Raw genomic sequence first — 16,849 nt, forward strand, 5'->3', positions numbered from 1 at the left:
TGATGCTACATAGGCACCCAGTCTGATTAGAAGATGCTTGTGTGGAATGGTGTTGAAAGCTGTCTGGAAATGTAAAAATACGGATTTAGTTTGACATCACCTGTCAGCAGCACTCATTACTTTGTGAGAATAAAGAGCTAGTTGTGTTTCACAAGAATGATATTTTCTGAAAACATGTTGGCTGTTTGTCAATAAATTGTTTTCTTTGAGATAACTCACAATGTTGGGACAGGATATAAGTTCAAAACTCCTACTGCAAATCGATGTTATTGACATGGGTCTGTAATTCAGTGGATTACTCCTATATCATTTCTTTGATATTGATGTGATTTGTGCAACTTTCCAGCCTTTAGGTATAGATCATTTGATGAACAAGCAGTTGTATATTATTGCTAAATATGGAGCTGTTGTATCAGCGTACTCTGAAACGAACCTGACAAGTATACATTCCGGACAGGAGATTTTGCCTTTATTAAGTGATTTGAACTGTTTTGCTACACCAAGGATATCTACTTCTTGGTTACTCATGTTGACAGTTGTTCTTGATTTGAATTCTAGAATATTTACTTCATCCTCTTTGGTGAAGCAATCTGAGAAAAACGTATTTAGTAACTCTTCTTTAGTGACTCTGTCATCAGTAACACCACCATTGTTATCACACAGTCGGGGTATTGATTGCATCTTTCTATTGGTTTACTTTACATACGGTCAGAATCTCTTTGGATTTTTTTCCAGGTTTCAAGACTCTTTTTTTTCGTGTGAACAGCCTTGTAAGGATCCTAGTTGTATGATATATTTCACCTGCTTTGCACAATGTATCCACTTACAGTTATTATCACATTCTTTACCATGACTCATTTTCCCTGTGGTCATTCAGTCTCTATCAGTATAACAAAGACCTTTACCTGAGTGACACCCCATGGTGGCATGTTGCTTCCTCCTTGACCTACAGCAGCTGGCACAGGTGTGGACACAGAGCTGAGCTGCGAATTGTCCACTCCTTATCCGTAACAGATTTTTGTATGGACACTACTACTACCAAATTTAAATCTCATAATGAGAACCAGGAGAATGAAAAGGGGAAGGAACAAAAATTAAGAAACCAAAGGCCAAGGCAGATTTGCCAGCTCCAGATGCCTCAGATTTCCCCTCTGCCACTATTTAAATCAGGAAAGTAGATTACAAACAACAAATGATACTAATTCATTCTGAATCATAGTTAACAAATGTATTCCTTTCCCAATGCAACTGCCAAACTCTGGATATTGCTGGCATGGCGTAGTATGCGATGGGAATTGGGCAGCAGTAAGCTAGTGGTGGTGACAATATTGGCACAAATGTGTGTGTGTGAACTGAGCCTCAAAGGAATTTGGTTTGTCTGGAGGCCATGGAAAATCCAGGTATCACTGTCCATGTGCGAGGGATACCTGAATTGGCACAGCTGTTGAGGCTGAGTACACTTAGAAGACATTTGTTCACATGGCAGCAGCTTCGAATTACCATCGGTGTCACACTTCCTGGAAACTGCCAAATTGTTGTTATTGTTGTGATGAATATTTTTTAATGCTTATTTTAAGTAATGTTATGTGGGAGAGGGGAACGGCTAATGTGTGCAATATGATAATCTATTTTACCTTTTTACATTTACATGTGTATATTTGTAGTCCACAAGCCACAACATGGTACGTGAGGCAGGGTACTCAAGGATATCCTACTCCCGGTAGTTCCATCCACAGACAGTATGCGGAAGAAAAGATTGCTTTTACACCTCAGTATTTGTCCTGATTTCCCTAACCGTATTATAATGATTCCCACATGATATGCATGTTGGGGTATCTGATATCCTTCTGTTGTTTGTATTCAGAACTCCTTTCTTCATATTCAGTTCTCTTACTGTTTGTTCGAGTTTTCATTTCTGAGATAAAAAATTCTTTTACTCAAAATGCAGTAGTCCTTTGCAACCAGAGCTCATTCTGAATGTGCCCTGACTGTGCAATTAATAGCTCTTCTGGCATGATGTTCATTACATCACAAAGTGCATATTATTTCTTTTTGTTTCAAGTAAGTTTGAGGGAAGCAGTAGGTGAAACCACTTACCCTTTATCACTCTCTGTTTCCTTGTAAACAGGTCCAGTTATTGTTAGGTCCCATAGATTGGCAGTAGTTATTAACAGCAGAAAACCTTCCAAGTTCTATCAGCAGGTTGTGAAAACCAAAACTAAAAGATGAATTATGCTAAGTATATGCCCTTGGATTTTTATGAGAAAGAGAGAGAGAGAGAGAGAGAGAGAGAGGGAGGGGGGGGGGGGGGGAGGAGGGAGAGGGAGTTGTCAGAATTTTCACAAAATACAGTGGCAGATTTAATTGGTCATGTCTCCAATCCCACATGTACATCTACAACTGAACTCTGTGAATCACTGGGAGGTGCATGATGGGGTACTTATTTGGTGTATTATGGTTTCCTCCTGTTCCATTCATGAATAGAGCATGGGAAGAACAACTGCCTATACACTTCTGTGCAAGCTGTTATTTGCCTAAGTTTTCTTCGTGGTGTCGATACATAGGTGGCTGAAGAGTGTACGTTGTTTGTACCATTAGATCTTTTTTTTTTTAAATATATTTTTGCAAGATACATAGTGTCTTTGTTTGAGTGTTGCCAGTTCAGGTTGTCCAGCACATCTGGGTACGCACATTCTGTGTCCCCCGTCAGTCTGGCCAGATGCAAGTCCCACACACTTGCGCAGTATTCTGGTATGGGCTGCACAAACGTCTTGTCAGCAATTTATTTTGTATACAAGCCATAGTTTCCAAGTATTCTAGCAACAAATAGGAGCCTATCATACGCCTTTCCCACAGCTGCTCTCAAGTGATCGTTGCACTTCATAGTTACTCCCAAGTATTTTTATGACAAGACTGATTCCACATGCAAACCAATTATATTGTAATCTGAGGCTATTTCGCTTTTACATTTCATTAAGTGCACAACTTTACCTTTGTGTACAGTTAGAGTTGCCAATCCCTGCACCATGCAGATATTTTGACAAGGTCTAACTGGATACTACTACAATTTCTTGTAAGATAGAATTTCCCTGTAAATAGCCATGTCATCTACAAAAAGTCAAAGATTGCTACCAGTCTTATCCTGTGTCATTAATGTACAATGGGAACAGTAATGGTACTGTTACACTCCCCTGGGAACGCCCTATATTATGTCTACATCTCAAGAAGACTCTCCATCTTGGATAACATGCTGCATTCTGCTTGTCAAGAAATCCTCAGCTTGGTAACAAATCTGGCTGCATATTCTGTGCGAGTATATTGTCTTTCACAGGTGTTTATGTAGCACCGAGTCAAATATTTTTCAGAAGTCTAGAAACAATAATCGAACTAGTTGCTGCTGTCGCTTAGGGATCATGTGAGAATAGTGGAAGTTGGGTTTTGCATGATCAATACTTTTGGAATCCATTGTAGATTCCATGGAGCATTATGTTTGGACTACAGTATGTTCTAGTATTCTGCTGCAAATTGATATGAGCAACACAGGATTGTAGTTCTGTGGACCCGTTGTACATTCTTTTTTATAGATCACTAGCAACCAGCCTCGGCTTCGCATTGGTAGTACTAAGTATCTACAGCTGGGCGACTTGTTTGGCAAAGAGGTAAATTTTTTTAGAAATCACTGCACAGGGTTATGCATAAAATTCTGAGGACAATGTTATGTAACTGAGTATCATCAGTTTCATGTAACTGAAATGATTTAAGCAGCACATGCCAGAACTCTTATCTGTTCTACTATGTGTGATTGGCATTTGGAGTGACATCTTGTGGCAGTGATGGGAGCACATAGTGATTTAGTTAAAATGTGTCCAACCAATGTAAATATTCTATGTGAACCATGATTGCATGTGTGTGCAATTGGATATGTCTTCAGATTTGTGGCACTATCATGTATTGGAGACTGGCTGAATGGATCATGTCCAAAGGTCACAAATAAAAGAAAATGAAACACAAAGAAACATGCCTAATGTAGATGTGCAGCCCATGGCAGTAATCCTGTTGTAAACTATGTTACTCACTGACTCATTGTTCAGACTCAGTTACTTGTTGCAGACTCTTTTGACAATCCTATTCACCCTACCATTGAAATATTCATGTCTGTATCTAGGTTTGATTGAAGGGAAGCAGAGAGCTGAAAGTTTATTCATGTGCTTCGCTGCTGAAAAAACTTTCTTTAGGGAAAATTTTTTCAAAAATTTTCACATTTTGCAAAAAAATGTTAAAAACTGCAGATTTTGTATTCACATGTTTCTTTCGCTATACAATTGTCCTCAAACAATTAGTCATAGTACTTCAAAGTTAAGCAACTCACTGTCCATTGCTCGAAGAACATGCAATAAATTATGAGTGCAAATTCTTATTGCAAATGTGAGGGAAGCAGAAACTGAGAGACTGAAGCTGTTGTCTTTTTCTGAAATGAGTCCCCTACCATCTCTAAAAGTCTTTCAGAATTGTCCCTAATTATCCAATAGGAGTTTCTGAATGACATTCCATCCTGTATTTTTAAGGTATGAAGAAGATCGTACCCATGCCTGTTTTCTTCTTTAAGAAGCTGACAAATACACCAACGTTTATGAGCAATACTGCTTCTTTTTGGTTGGTGCACTTTAGGTCACTGACTGCTGCACGTGAACTGTAGCTTAATTTCAAAGTGTCCAAACAAATAATAACTGCATATGTTAAGTCACATTCACACTGACCATGCAATGCCAAACACATTCCTTCGGTTGTCGGTACATCGAAGGAAGCAGAGTGTTTGCGTGCACCCAGTTTGACCAGACCTCTGTTGTGCTGCGCAGAGCTGTGGATCCAAGGAGTTCTGCTGTTCACTGCTAGATAGCAGTGGTGTTGTTTTCACAGTGGCATTTGAGAAAATCATCATAATTTAACCAAATTGCTCGAAATATTTATAAATTATATACAGAAACCTTCCTCATAATTCAGTCTACTACCTATTAGTAAAAACTATATCAAAATCTGTACAGTAATTTCTGAGATTATCCTGAAAATCCAGAAAGAAGCGAGCAGGGGACTTGAATTTATAAATGTAGAGAAGAAGAGGAGTTTGTTTTAACAATGCATATAGTTTCAGTTATCGAAATGTTAGTGATATCTAGGCAGACAAATGTACCATTCACAGAGATGTAAAGGGCTTTAATCTGCTTTAAAAGATATGAATTTTAATCTGTATAGTTGTGCTTGAATGAAAAATTTGTGTTAACAGTTAAATTAAGATTTTGCTTAATAAATACATAGAATAATTACAACTGGCAATGGGTATTACCAGAACACTACCTTTGTGAATCTCAGACTGGGCTAGCAGGCAGGTCAGAATATGTTCTAAGATTCTACAACAGATTGATATCAATAATATTAAACAGTGGTTTTGTGGATCACTTTTGACACCTTTCTAGATGTTTGACCTGTGCTTTCTTCCTAGGGGTCACAGACAGTTTGTTGTTGCTGCTACAGTCTTCAGTACAAAGACCAGATTGTTGCCATTCTCCACACTAGTTTATCCTGTGCAAGCCTCTTCATCTCTGTGTAATTACTGCAACATGCATCCACTCCTGATTACTGAATTCATCAATTGGTATACCTCTCCAAATTTTTGCCCTCCTTCCCGTGAAGCCTCAGGATGTGTCCTATCAACCCTTCTTTTAATCAGTTTGTCCCATAAATTTATTTTCTCCAATTTCGATTATAAATAACTCATATTTATCGTCATCAAAATGAGTAAGACGCAGTTAAATGTTGATCTGTTCATTTGTCACATTCAGACCTCTCTCACTATTTCCCTACTCCTTATGTATATTTGCCGGTATGACATGCATGCCACCTACTGTACGTAATTGCACTATGCCTGTAACCTTTGCACAAGTGCAAGCAATAAGAGTTTTATCAAATTGTGTGAATGGTATAGAGGCACATAAAATATGAACAAACAAACAACTAAGCAAACTATGAACAATTCCATGCTCAAGGCACCCACAGTAAATTATGTTTGAGAGTGTGGCTAATTTGGTTATAAATTCTGGATAGAAACTGACTGGGACACCTTTGGGCCCAGGAGCTTTATTATGCTTTAGAGATCTGAGCTGTTTTTCAATACCTAGTGCTGATCACAATATCACGCATCTTTGTATCAGTACAGATACTGAATGGAGATAACATTTTTTGATGTTCCTTTCTAAAGGAATATTTGAAGATGGAATTTAACATTTAAGCTTTAGTTTTGCTGTCTTCTTTGGTTCCTGTTTTGTCAGTGAGTGTGTGTGCATTTATTTTTGGCTGTTGGCAGCTTTAATGTACAACTAAAATTTCTTAGGATTTTAGGATAGCCCCTGCAATAATGTTCTGCTTCAGCAGTTACCGAATGCATCACACGCTGCTTTCTGATTGTCATGTATGTTTCAATCAGCATTTGCAGTTCTTTGGGTTATGCTGTGCTTAGTGGCTCTTCCAGAGAATATGCTGTTTCTTTAGAAGTTTTCTAATGTTGTTTGTATACCATGATGGGTCTCTACTATCAAATTCTTTGGAATGAAATATTTGGATTGTATTATTTCATATGTAATACTTAGGCCCTTTCATTGAGTACTAATGTGCTTTGAAGCATGTTATCTTTCATGAAACAATGGAAAAGTGCACCAAATTTTCCTGCTAAAATAAATGCTTTTACTTGTTTTCACTAAAAAACTATCGCAGTGATTTAAACACGAACTCACAGAGAACACGAAATTAAATACTCTCTCTCAGATTACATATGGGGCCCAACATGTAATGAAATGTTCGTACCAGTTCACTATACATGATTCAATACAGAATATAATGCACTAGGCATTTGCTAAACATGATGTTTTTGATTAAATGCTTAATTTTACAGTAATTTCAGAAAAACCAGAAACTCTGAAATTTCAATGGTGTTCTCTCTCTCTCTCTCTCTCTCTCTCTCTCTCTCTCTCTAATCACAGCTGAAGTTCCTCCCAGAAAACAGGGAAAAATCACATTATTCTTATCAGAGGCCTACTTGAGTGACTAAAATGGTTTCCAGAATTCTACTAATTTTTGGATGACAGAATTCCAATTTTCTTCACTTACTAGCTGTTGGTTCCCATTTTGTGGGTGTTGTCATTGGTATTGTTGATAAACTTCAGGCAATAGCCAGCCATTGTCAACCTTAGCAGTCTAACATTTGTACAACATGCTTAATTTAATTTCATATGCGTTAATTTTAATAAGTACCACATCTGAACAGAAATATCATATTTTATGCTTCCAAGAAACCATATAATTTTCATCTGCTATTCTGACCATAAGACTGAGCACAGTGGAATTGTACCAAATGCATTAGATTCACATTCGGGATAGCTGGGTTCAGCTGCAAAGCTGACTATCCAGAATTGGGTGTAGCAAATTTAGGCAGTGTTGATGGCCACTTGCCACGACTCTGGTCAGTTCTCGCAAAGCCGCAATGGAAAAGTATAGTAAGATCAAAAATTACTAAATGCCTTTTTTTTTTTTTTTTTTTTTTTTTTTTTTTTTTTTTTTTTTTTTTGAGTGATATTGCTATATTGCTTATTTGCCCCCCCCCCCCCCCTCCCCATGAACCATGGACCTTGCCATTGGTGGGGAGGCTTGTGCCTCAGCAATGCAGCTAGCCATACCATAGGTGCAACCACAACAGAGGAGTATCTGTTGAAAGGCCAGACAAGAGGGGTAGCATCCTTTTCAGTAGTTGTGGGGGCAACAGTCTGGATGATTGACTGATCTGGTCTTGTAACATTAACAAAAACAGCCTTGCTGTGCGAGAACTGTGAACAGCTGAAAGCAAGGGGAAACTGCAGCCGTAATTTTTCCCAAGGGCATGCAGCTTTGTTGTATGGTTAAATGATGATGGAGTTCTCTTGGGTAAAATATTCCGGAGGTAAAATAGTCCCCCATTCGGATCACCAGGCAGGGACTACTCATTATCAGGAGAAAGAAAACTGGCGTACTACAGTTTGGAGCATGAAATGTCAGATCCCTTAATCGGGCAGGTAGGCTAGAAAGTTTGGAAAGGGAAATGGACAGGTTAAAGTTAGATATAGTCGGAATTAGTGAAGATTGGTGACTGGAGGAACAAGACTTCTGGTCAGGTGAATACAGGATTGTTGTTGTTGTAGTCTTCAGTCCAGAGACTGGTTTGATGCGGCTCCCCTTGATGCCTCAGAATATGTCCTACCAACCAATCCCTTCTTTAGTCAAGTTGTGCCACAAATTTATCTTCTTCCCAATTCTATTCAATGCCTCCTCATTAGATATGTGATCTACACATCTAATCTTAAGCATTCTTCTGTAGCACCACATTTTGAAAGATTCTATTCTCTTTTTGTCTAAACTATTTATCGTGCACATTTCACTTCCATACATGGCTACACTCAAATACTTTCAAAAAAGACTTCTTGACACTTAAATCTTTACTCAATGTTAACAAATTTCTCTTCTTCAGAAACTCTTTCCTTGCCATTGCCAGTCTACGTTTTATATCCTCTCTACTTCGACCATCACCAGTTATTTTGCTCCCCAAATAGCAAAACTCATTTACTACTTTAAGCGTCTAATTTCCTAATCTAATACCTTCAGCATCATCCAATTTAATTAGACTACATTCCATTATCCTCTTTTACAGGATTATAAGTACAAAATCAGATAGGGGTAATGCAGGAGTAGGTTTAATAATGAATAAAAAAAATAGGAGCTACTACGAACAGCATAGTGAACACATTATTGTAGCCAAGATAGACACGAAGCCCACGCCTACCACAGTAGTACAAGTTTATATGCCAACTAGCAATGCAGATGATGAAGAGATTGAAGAAATGTATGGTGAGATAAAAGAAATTATTCAAATAGTGAAGGGAGATGAAAATTTAATGGTCATGGGGGACTAGAATTTGATAGTAGGAAAAGGAAGAGAAGGAAAAGTAGTAGGTGAATACGGACTGGATGTAAGGAATGAAAGAGGAAGCCGCCTAGTCGAATTTTGCACAGAGCATAACTTAATCAAAGCTGACACTTGGTTTAAGAATCATGAAAGAAGGTTGTATATGTAGAAGAGGCCTGGAGACACTGGAAGGTTTCAAATAGATTATATAATGGTAAGACAGAGATTCGGGAACCAGGTTCTAAATTGTAAGACATTTCCAGGGGCAGATGTGGACTCTGACCACAATTTATTGGTTATGAACTGTAGATTAAAACCTAAGAAACAGCAGAAAGGTAGGAATTGAGGGAGATGGGACCTGGATAAACCAAAAGAACCAGAGGTTGTAGAGAGTTTCATAGAGAGCATTAGGGAACGATTGACAATAACGGGTGAAAGAAATGCAGTAGAAGAAGAATGGACAGCTTTGAGAGATGAAATAATGAAGGCAGGATCAAGTAGGTAAAAAGACGAGGGCTAGTAGAAATCCTTGGGTAACAGAAGAGATATTGAATTTAATTGATGGAAGGAGGAAATATAAAAATTCAGTAAATGAAGCAGGTGAAAAGGAATACAAACGTCTCAAAAATGAGATCGACAGGAAGTGCAAAATGGCTAAGCAGGGATGGCTACAGGACAAGTGTAAGGATGTAGAGTCATATATCACTACGGGTAAGAAAGACACTACTTACAGGAAAATTAAATATACCTTTGGAGAAAAGAGAACTACTTGTATGAATATCAAGAGCTCAGTTGGAAAACCAGTGCTAAGCAAAGAAGGGAAAGCACAAAGTTGGAAAGAGTGTATAGAGTGTCTATACAAAGGAGACGTACTTTCAGGGCAATATTATGAAAATGCAGGAGGACATTGAAGAAGATGAGAAGTGAAATACAACACTGCATGAAGAATTTGACAAGGCACTGAAAGACTTAGTCAAAACAAGGCCTCAGGAGTAGACAACATTCCGTTAGAACTACTGATAGCGCTGGGAGAGCCTGCCATGACAAAACTCTTCCATCTGGTGAACAAGATGTATGAGACTGGTGAAATACCCTTCAGACTTCAAGAAGAATATAACGATTCCAATCCCACAGAAAGCAGGTCTCGACAGGTGTTAAAATTAGCAAACTATCAGTTTAATAAGTCACGGCTGCAAAATACTAACACGAGTTCTTTACAGACGAATGGAAAAACTGGTAGAAGCCTACCTCGGGGAAGATCAGTTTGGATTCCGTGGAAATTTTGAAACATGCGAGCCAGTACTGACCCTACGACTTATCTTAGAAAATAGGTTAAGGAAAGACAAACCTATGTTTATAGCATTTGTAGACTTAGAGAAAGCTTTTGACAATGTTGACTGGATTACTCTCTTTCAAATTCTGAAGGTGACAGGGGTCAAATACAGGGAGCGAAAGGCTATTTACAATTTGTTCAGAAACCAGATGGCAGTTGTAAGAGCAGAGGGGCATGAAAGGGAAGCAGTGGTTGGGAAGGGAGAGGTTTGTAGCTTATCCCCAATGTTATTCAACCTGTACATTGAGCAAGCAATAAAGGAAACAAAAGAAAAATTTGCAATAGGAATTAAAATCCATGGAGAAGAAATAAAAACTTTGAGGTTCGCCGATGACATTGTGGTTCTGTCAGACACAGCAAAGGACCTGGATGGACAGTTGAACAGAATGTGTCTTGCAAGGAGGGCATAAGGTGAACATCAACAAAAACAAAACGAAGATAATGTAATGTAGTCGAATTAAATCAGGCGATGCTGAGGGAATTAGATTAGGAAATGCAGCACTTAAAGTAGTAGAAGAGTTTTGCTATTTGGGGAGCAAAATAACTGATGGTGGCCGAAGTAGAGAGGATATAAAATTTAGACTGGCAATGGCAAGGAAAGCGTTTCTGAAGAAGAGAAAGTATTTGTATGGAGTGTAGCCATGTATGGAAGTGAAACATGGATAATAAAAGTTTAGACAAGAAGAGAATAGAAGCTTTTGAAATGTGATGTTGCAGAAGAATGCTGCAGATTTGATGGGTAGATCACGTTACCAGTGAGGAGATACTGAATAGAATTGGGGAGAAGAGGAATTTGTGGCACAGCTGACTAGAATAAGGGATCGGTTGGTAGGACACATTGTGAGACATCAATGGTTCACCAATTTAGTATTTGAGGGAAGTGTGGAGGGTAAAAATAGTAGAGGGAGACCAAGAGATGAATACACTAAGCGGATTCAGAAGGCTGTAGTCAGCAGTAATTACTTGGAGATGAAGCAGCTAGCACAGGATAGAGTAGCGTGGAGAGCTGCATCAAACCATTCTCCAGACTGAAGACGACAACAACAACATCAACAACAACAACATAGCTTATGAAACAAATCTACAGCTGCAAGGAAGTGACTTGAATTTAATCACAGCAGAGACAACTATTTCTGCCTTCATTCGAAATTTGCCTCATGTGGATATAATATGGGTGAAAAACAATTTTATCAGTTTCCAAATCTTTTGTCTGAGGAAACAAATGATGACAGTATTTTGTCAGCACTTGGACACCCTTAAAGATGATTTTATAGATTTCAGGATCTCCTTCAAATTAATATTCCAGATTATGTACTGGAACCTGCCTCTGATCTACAAACATCAGAATTATCCTTGTAGGAATAGCTGATGGAACTTTCAACCTATGAAGAATTGAAATTGATATTAAAAAGTGTATATCTAGAATTCCAGAATTGAAATTGATATTAAGAAGTGTATATCTAGCATTCCAGCTTCAATGACAAATCCCTATGTTTTATCCAGCTGTATGAGCTGCAGCAAAGAAATATTTCATTGGTTTCCCATCTAACATTGTTAGAAAGTTAGTTACGAAGAACAGAAACAGGCTATCAATTGTAGAGTGCGGCACTTTAGGATTGCTGATGACAGACATGACACTAAATATTGAAAAATTAATGTCACTGCACAAAGTTCAGCCTTCTCGCTAAAAATATTGTAAAATTTTTAAGTATGTATTTGTTAATCAATCTTGAGACTGACACCAATATTGTTAATACACTTTGAAAAAGAAATTTAAAAAAAATTTATCTCAAAGTTGCTCATTTCTATGATGTTGAGTGGTTTCATTCATAGTAGCTGATTGGACTAGTGTTTGAGAGTTTCTCACATAATCCAAAATTATTTTCTACAATAAATGATGTGAGTTGTTATGTGTAGTTCAATGTTACATGTTCTGTTTATAAAATTGAAGGCTGTTGGAAAGGATGCACTTTCTTGAGAATTAAGCTTTTTGAATGAGAACTGTAGATCTTTTAAGTTGTTAGTTATGTACTAAACAATATTGACAACGGTATGAAAACTTAATCTCTCTTTTGTGTATCAGTATGGAGCCATAATTCTTCCATAGTATTTACTTATTTGTTTGGCATTCATCTTGGAAACGTTATTTTACACAGGTTGATGGAAGTAGGTGAGGAATTTTGTGGAAGCAAATCAGAAGAATTACAAAATTCTATTCGAGAACAGAGTACAAATTACTTTAAAAGTTATCACAGAGAACGCTTGGAAGAGCTAAGGCTGTTCTTAGAAAATGAGAATTGGGAACTCTGCCCTGTTAAAAATAATTTCACTATCCTTCAGTTACAGGTAAGTAACAGCTGCAGCAGCCTGAGATGATGGTAATAGTAACTGTAGTAGTAGTAGTAGTAGTAGTAGTAGTGGTGGTGGTGGTGGTGGTAGAAGTAGTAGCTACAGCTGCAGCTACTACTGCAGTTTATGATAACTGTATTAAGGCCTAGGTAATTTTAATTTGTTGAACTTTGCACTGGAATTTATTCAGTCATATGTGAAAAATTTACCACGTGCACACATCAAAAGTTGTCGGCATACAAGAACTGTTAATTTCATTTTTAAGATTACAAAATTGTTCCTTTACATGGAAGGAAATGATGTAAATAATCGGGACTAAATTTTACACTTACAGTCCTAAATTGCATCAGAAAAAATTTTTGCACTATAAACCTCAGCCTCGCCTTTCTTGCTTATGATCAGCAGTTGAGTTTCTAATTCTTTAGTACTTCATGTCAGAAAAAAGATTTTATGGCATGGGTAATGCAATACGTACTACATAGGAGCTTAAGACAGAACCAGAGAGTGTAAACTTACTGTTTTAATGATCAGTAGTTGGACACTATAGCCATCCATGATGCAAGTTTTAAATGGTTTTTTGCCTGTATCTTGGTGGATGAATGGTTCACAATATCTACGTTAGGTACAAAGTGGGGAAATAATATTGAAATTGTGAAGAGAATGGAGTACTTTAAGGAAAGCAAAATACTCAGTGCAGTGTAGTGTGCTGGGCCTTAAAAACACAGACCTATCCTATTAATGTCCAGTTGAAGGTAGGACCTGCCATACAGCTCTTGAAATATCATAGTGTGAGCTTATTTGAAATTTCTATTGATATCTCTTTTAAATCATCCTTTCAGCACTTTTCATCCTGTTTGCAGTTAAGGCTATGGAGGGAAACACATCATGCCTCTTGGCAGTATTACATTTGTTAGACAATGAGACTGTCCACCTTACAGCAAAGGTGCCATAAGCAAATGTGCCATGAATTTATGCTCAAAACCGAACTGAAACATTTTGTAGAGAGTTGTCATATTGTATTTAGGACTGTGGTGTATATCGAAGAGTGTAGTGTGTATCGAGCACACTACATTTTACAACAGAAAGTGACAAATTATTTCTCCAATGTGGTTTCTAAAAGGTATAGAATCCTCCTATGGTGTTTCTGTTCCTGGAGATCTCTCTTTTTTTTGTGTGGCACTTCTGTAGCTATGACAACTGCTGTATAAGGTGTCATGTGGAGATAGATAAGTATTCCTGTTTTGTTATGGGAGGGAGCGATATGAAACAATATTAAATTCTTTTGACACTTTTGAAGTAATTTGCATCAGCACTTGGCAGACATGTAGCTGTTTGCTGCTGGTTGTAACAAAGAGTTTCATCTGGATGCTGGCGGCTAACAATGTAGGTTTAAGATTGGATTTGTATATGATAATGAAGTCGTTTTATTCTTAATCAGCTCTTGGATATTATATTATTGTATACTGTACTGGGTATTTCAGTAGTAGTAGTAGTAGTAGTAGTAGTAGTAGTAGTATGTTTTTTAGTAGGTGGTATTATTCCCTATGACGTGTCCAATTTACACTGATCAGCCAAAACATTATGACCACCTACTTAAAAGTTTGTTGGTCCACCTCTGGAACACAATTCAGCAGTGATTTTGCGTACCATGGATTCAACAAGTACTTAGTAGGTTTCCAGACATTTGTGGCAGCAGATGCCTACACACAGGTCAGACACTTCCCATAATTTATGGGCAGTTAGTTTGTGGATGTGGAGGTGGTGCTCAATAGCACCCTGTTGGGTGTCATCGGATTCAGATAAGCCAAGATCACCAAGACGTCAACATCAGTTCACTATCATACTCCTGCATGATTCTGCCCTTGTGACAGGGATAGTTATCCTGCAGGAAGATGCCACTGCTGTTGGGGAAGACATCAAGCATAAGGGGTTACAGTTGGTCCATAATAATGTTCACATAGTCAGCAGCTGTTGTGGTGCCTTCAATTACTACTGCAGGCCCCATGGAAGCTGCTAGCTTCAAGAAGGAGATGAAATTAGACTACTGGAACTTTGTCACAGGCCAGTTGTAAATCACTGAGTAACCCCATTAAAGCTGTTTACTGCTGAAGCCACTTTCACATGTGACTGTATCATTAATACTCGTAACTCACATTAGTTGTCCGACTAAAGCAACATGCCTTTGTGGAGACGCATTTTCAAGAACACTTGTCTGTAAATGTGTAGTGTGGTATGATGAACAATCTGTTGATTGTGGCTGTTGTGCTGCTGCATTGTGACACAGGCCCTTATTATCTCAACTTCCTTGAAAATGAGCATCGGGCATTATTGGAAGAGGTTCCTTTGGCTACATGGCTAGGTATGTTCTTCCCCTGCATGTTCTAGTTGTTAGGTGACACATCATATCAGTGTTCGATGGATGATGGCTAGGCCAAAATAGTCATGTTTCTTGGCCACCAAGGTGCGCATCCTTTACCCCCTTTACATTTTTGCCTTTGGGTGTGGTTTGGAGATGGAAGTATTGAAAGAAAAAATAAATATGTGAGGCAAATTGCTTGTTTCGCTTATGTCTTGTGCTGCTCTCATAAAAGAACATCACAATGACCTCGGTAGAGTTACACATGGTGTTGTCAAGAGAAATTAAATATGTATTGCAGTTGGAGGGGAAATTTATGAAAATAAACTTTGAAATTAATCATTTGCCTTTTCCTAACACCTTCTGCAAGTGTTTCGGCTACATTCTAACAGCTGTATCTCTGTAACCAAGAAAAATTGGAATCACAGTGGATGGAGTGTTTTTATTCAAATTAGTGTGTATCATCAACTCCTAAAATATTTTCTGTAGAACACGTGGTATATGGAGTGTTTTTGTTTGGATTAGGCAATAGGTGTAATCCACTAAATTACACGCCCATATCATTAACATCCAAGACAGACTTTGGAAACATCGTACTTGTGAAGCACAACTAGCTCTTTATTCACACTAAGTGCTGAGTGCTATCGACAAGGATTTCAAATTGATTCCTTATTTCTAGATTTGCAAATAGACTCCTCCCAAGCATCTTGTAATCAGGTTGCGTGCTTATGGAATACCGCCTGTTATGCGACTAGATTCGTAATCTCCTGTCAGAGAGATCACACTTTGTAGAGATTGATGGAAAGTCATTGAATAAAACAGGAGTGGTTTCTAGCATTCCCCAAGGTAGTGTTATAGGCCCTCTGTTCCTTATCTTTATAAGCGATTTGGGAGATAATCTCACCAGCTGTCTTAGGCTGTTCATATATGGCACTGTTGTTTATTGTCTAGTAAAGTCATTAGAAGATATAAAACAATTGCAAAACAATTTGTGGGATCCACCCCATGAGTGCTTAAAGGAATCTGTTAAACTTTAGTTATGCAACAAATCAACTAAAATTAATTCAACTAAACACCTAGAAATTACAATTACGAACAATGTCAACTGGAATGAATGCATAGAAAATGTTGTGGGGAAGGCAAATCAAAAACTGCCTTTTATTGGCAGAACATCACACTTGTCAGCCCTCTTTTGGAGTACTGCTGCATGATGTGGGATTCTTAAGAGATAGGATTAACGGAGTACATTGACAATGTTTAAAGGAGGTCAACACGTTTTTGTATCGTGGAGAAGTAAGGGAGAGAGTCACTGACATGATACAGTATTTGGGGTGGCCATCATTAAAACAAAGTCATTTTCTGTCGCAACAGTATCTTCTCATGTAATTTCAAATACCAGCTTTCTCCTTCGAATATGAAAATGTTTTGTTTTGACGCCTACCTACATAGGGAGAAAAGACAATTATAATAAAGGGGAATCCGAGTTCACAATAAAGTGAGAAAAGAGCATTATAATAAAGGCGAATCAGACCTCACACAAGAAGATATGGGTGTTCTTTTTTTCTGCACGCCGTTGGAGAGTGAAAGAATAGAGAATTAGTGTGAATGTAGTTCGATGAACCCTTTGCAAGGCACTTAAGTGTTATTTGCAGATTAGCAATACAGATGTAAATTTTTATGAATTAGCTGTACCATCAACTCCTAAAATATTTGATATTCTTTCTGAAATGTCCTATATGGTCCAATTAACACAAGATACTTACATTGCAACTGAAAAATCCTGGATGGAATGCAAATAATGTAAAATGTAAAAATAATCACTAAACAT

The 16,849-nt window shown here is 37.8% G+C and overlaps 1 protein-coding gene across 6 annotated transcripts in view; it reads left to right on the plus strand.

Moving 5' to 3' along the window:
* LOC126469819 (syndetin) overlaps positions 1-16,849 on the plus strand; it is a 137,479-nt gene that overhangs the window by 52,296 nt on the left and 68,334 nt on the right. For all 6 annotated transcript variants that reach the window (XM_050097102.1, XM_050097105.1, XM_050097103.1 and 3 more), the window contains one exon: positions 12,473-12,662. In XM_050097102.1, the coding sequence (XP_049953059.1) occupies positions 12,473-12,662 (190 nt within the window). The remainder of the gene's footprint in view (positions 1-12,472; positions 12,663-16,849) is intronic.

The sequence above is a fragment of the Schistocerca serialis genome, chromosome 3 (genome assembly GCF_023864345.2).
Source record: "Schistocerca serialis cubense isolate TAMUIC-IGC-003099 chromosome 3, iqSchSeri2.2, whole genome shotgun sequence".
NCBI classification, from domain to species: domain Eukaryota; kingdom Metazoa; phylum Arthropoda; class Insecta; order Orthoptera; family Acrididae; genus Schistocerca; species Schistocerca serialis.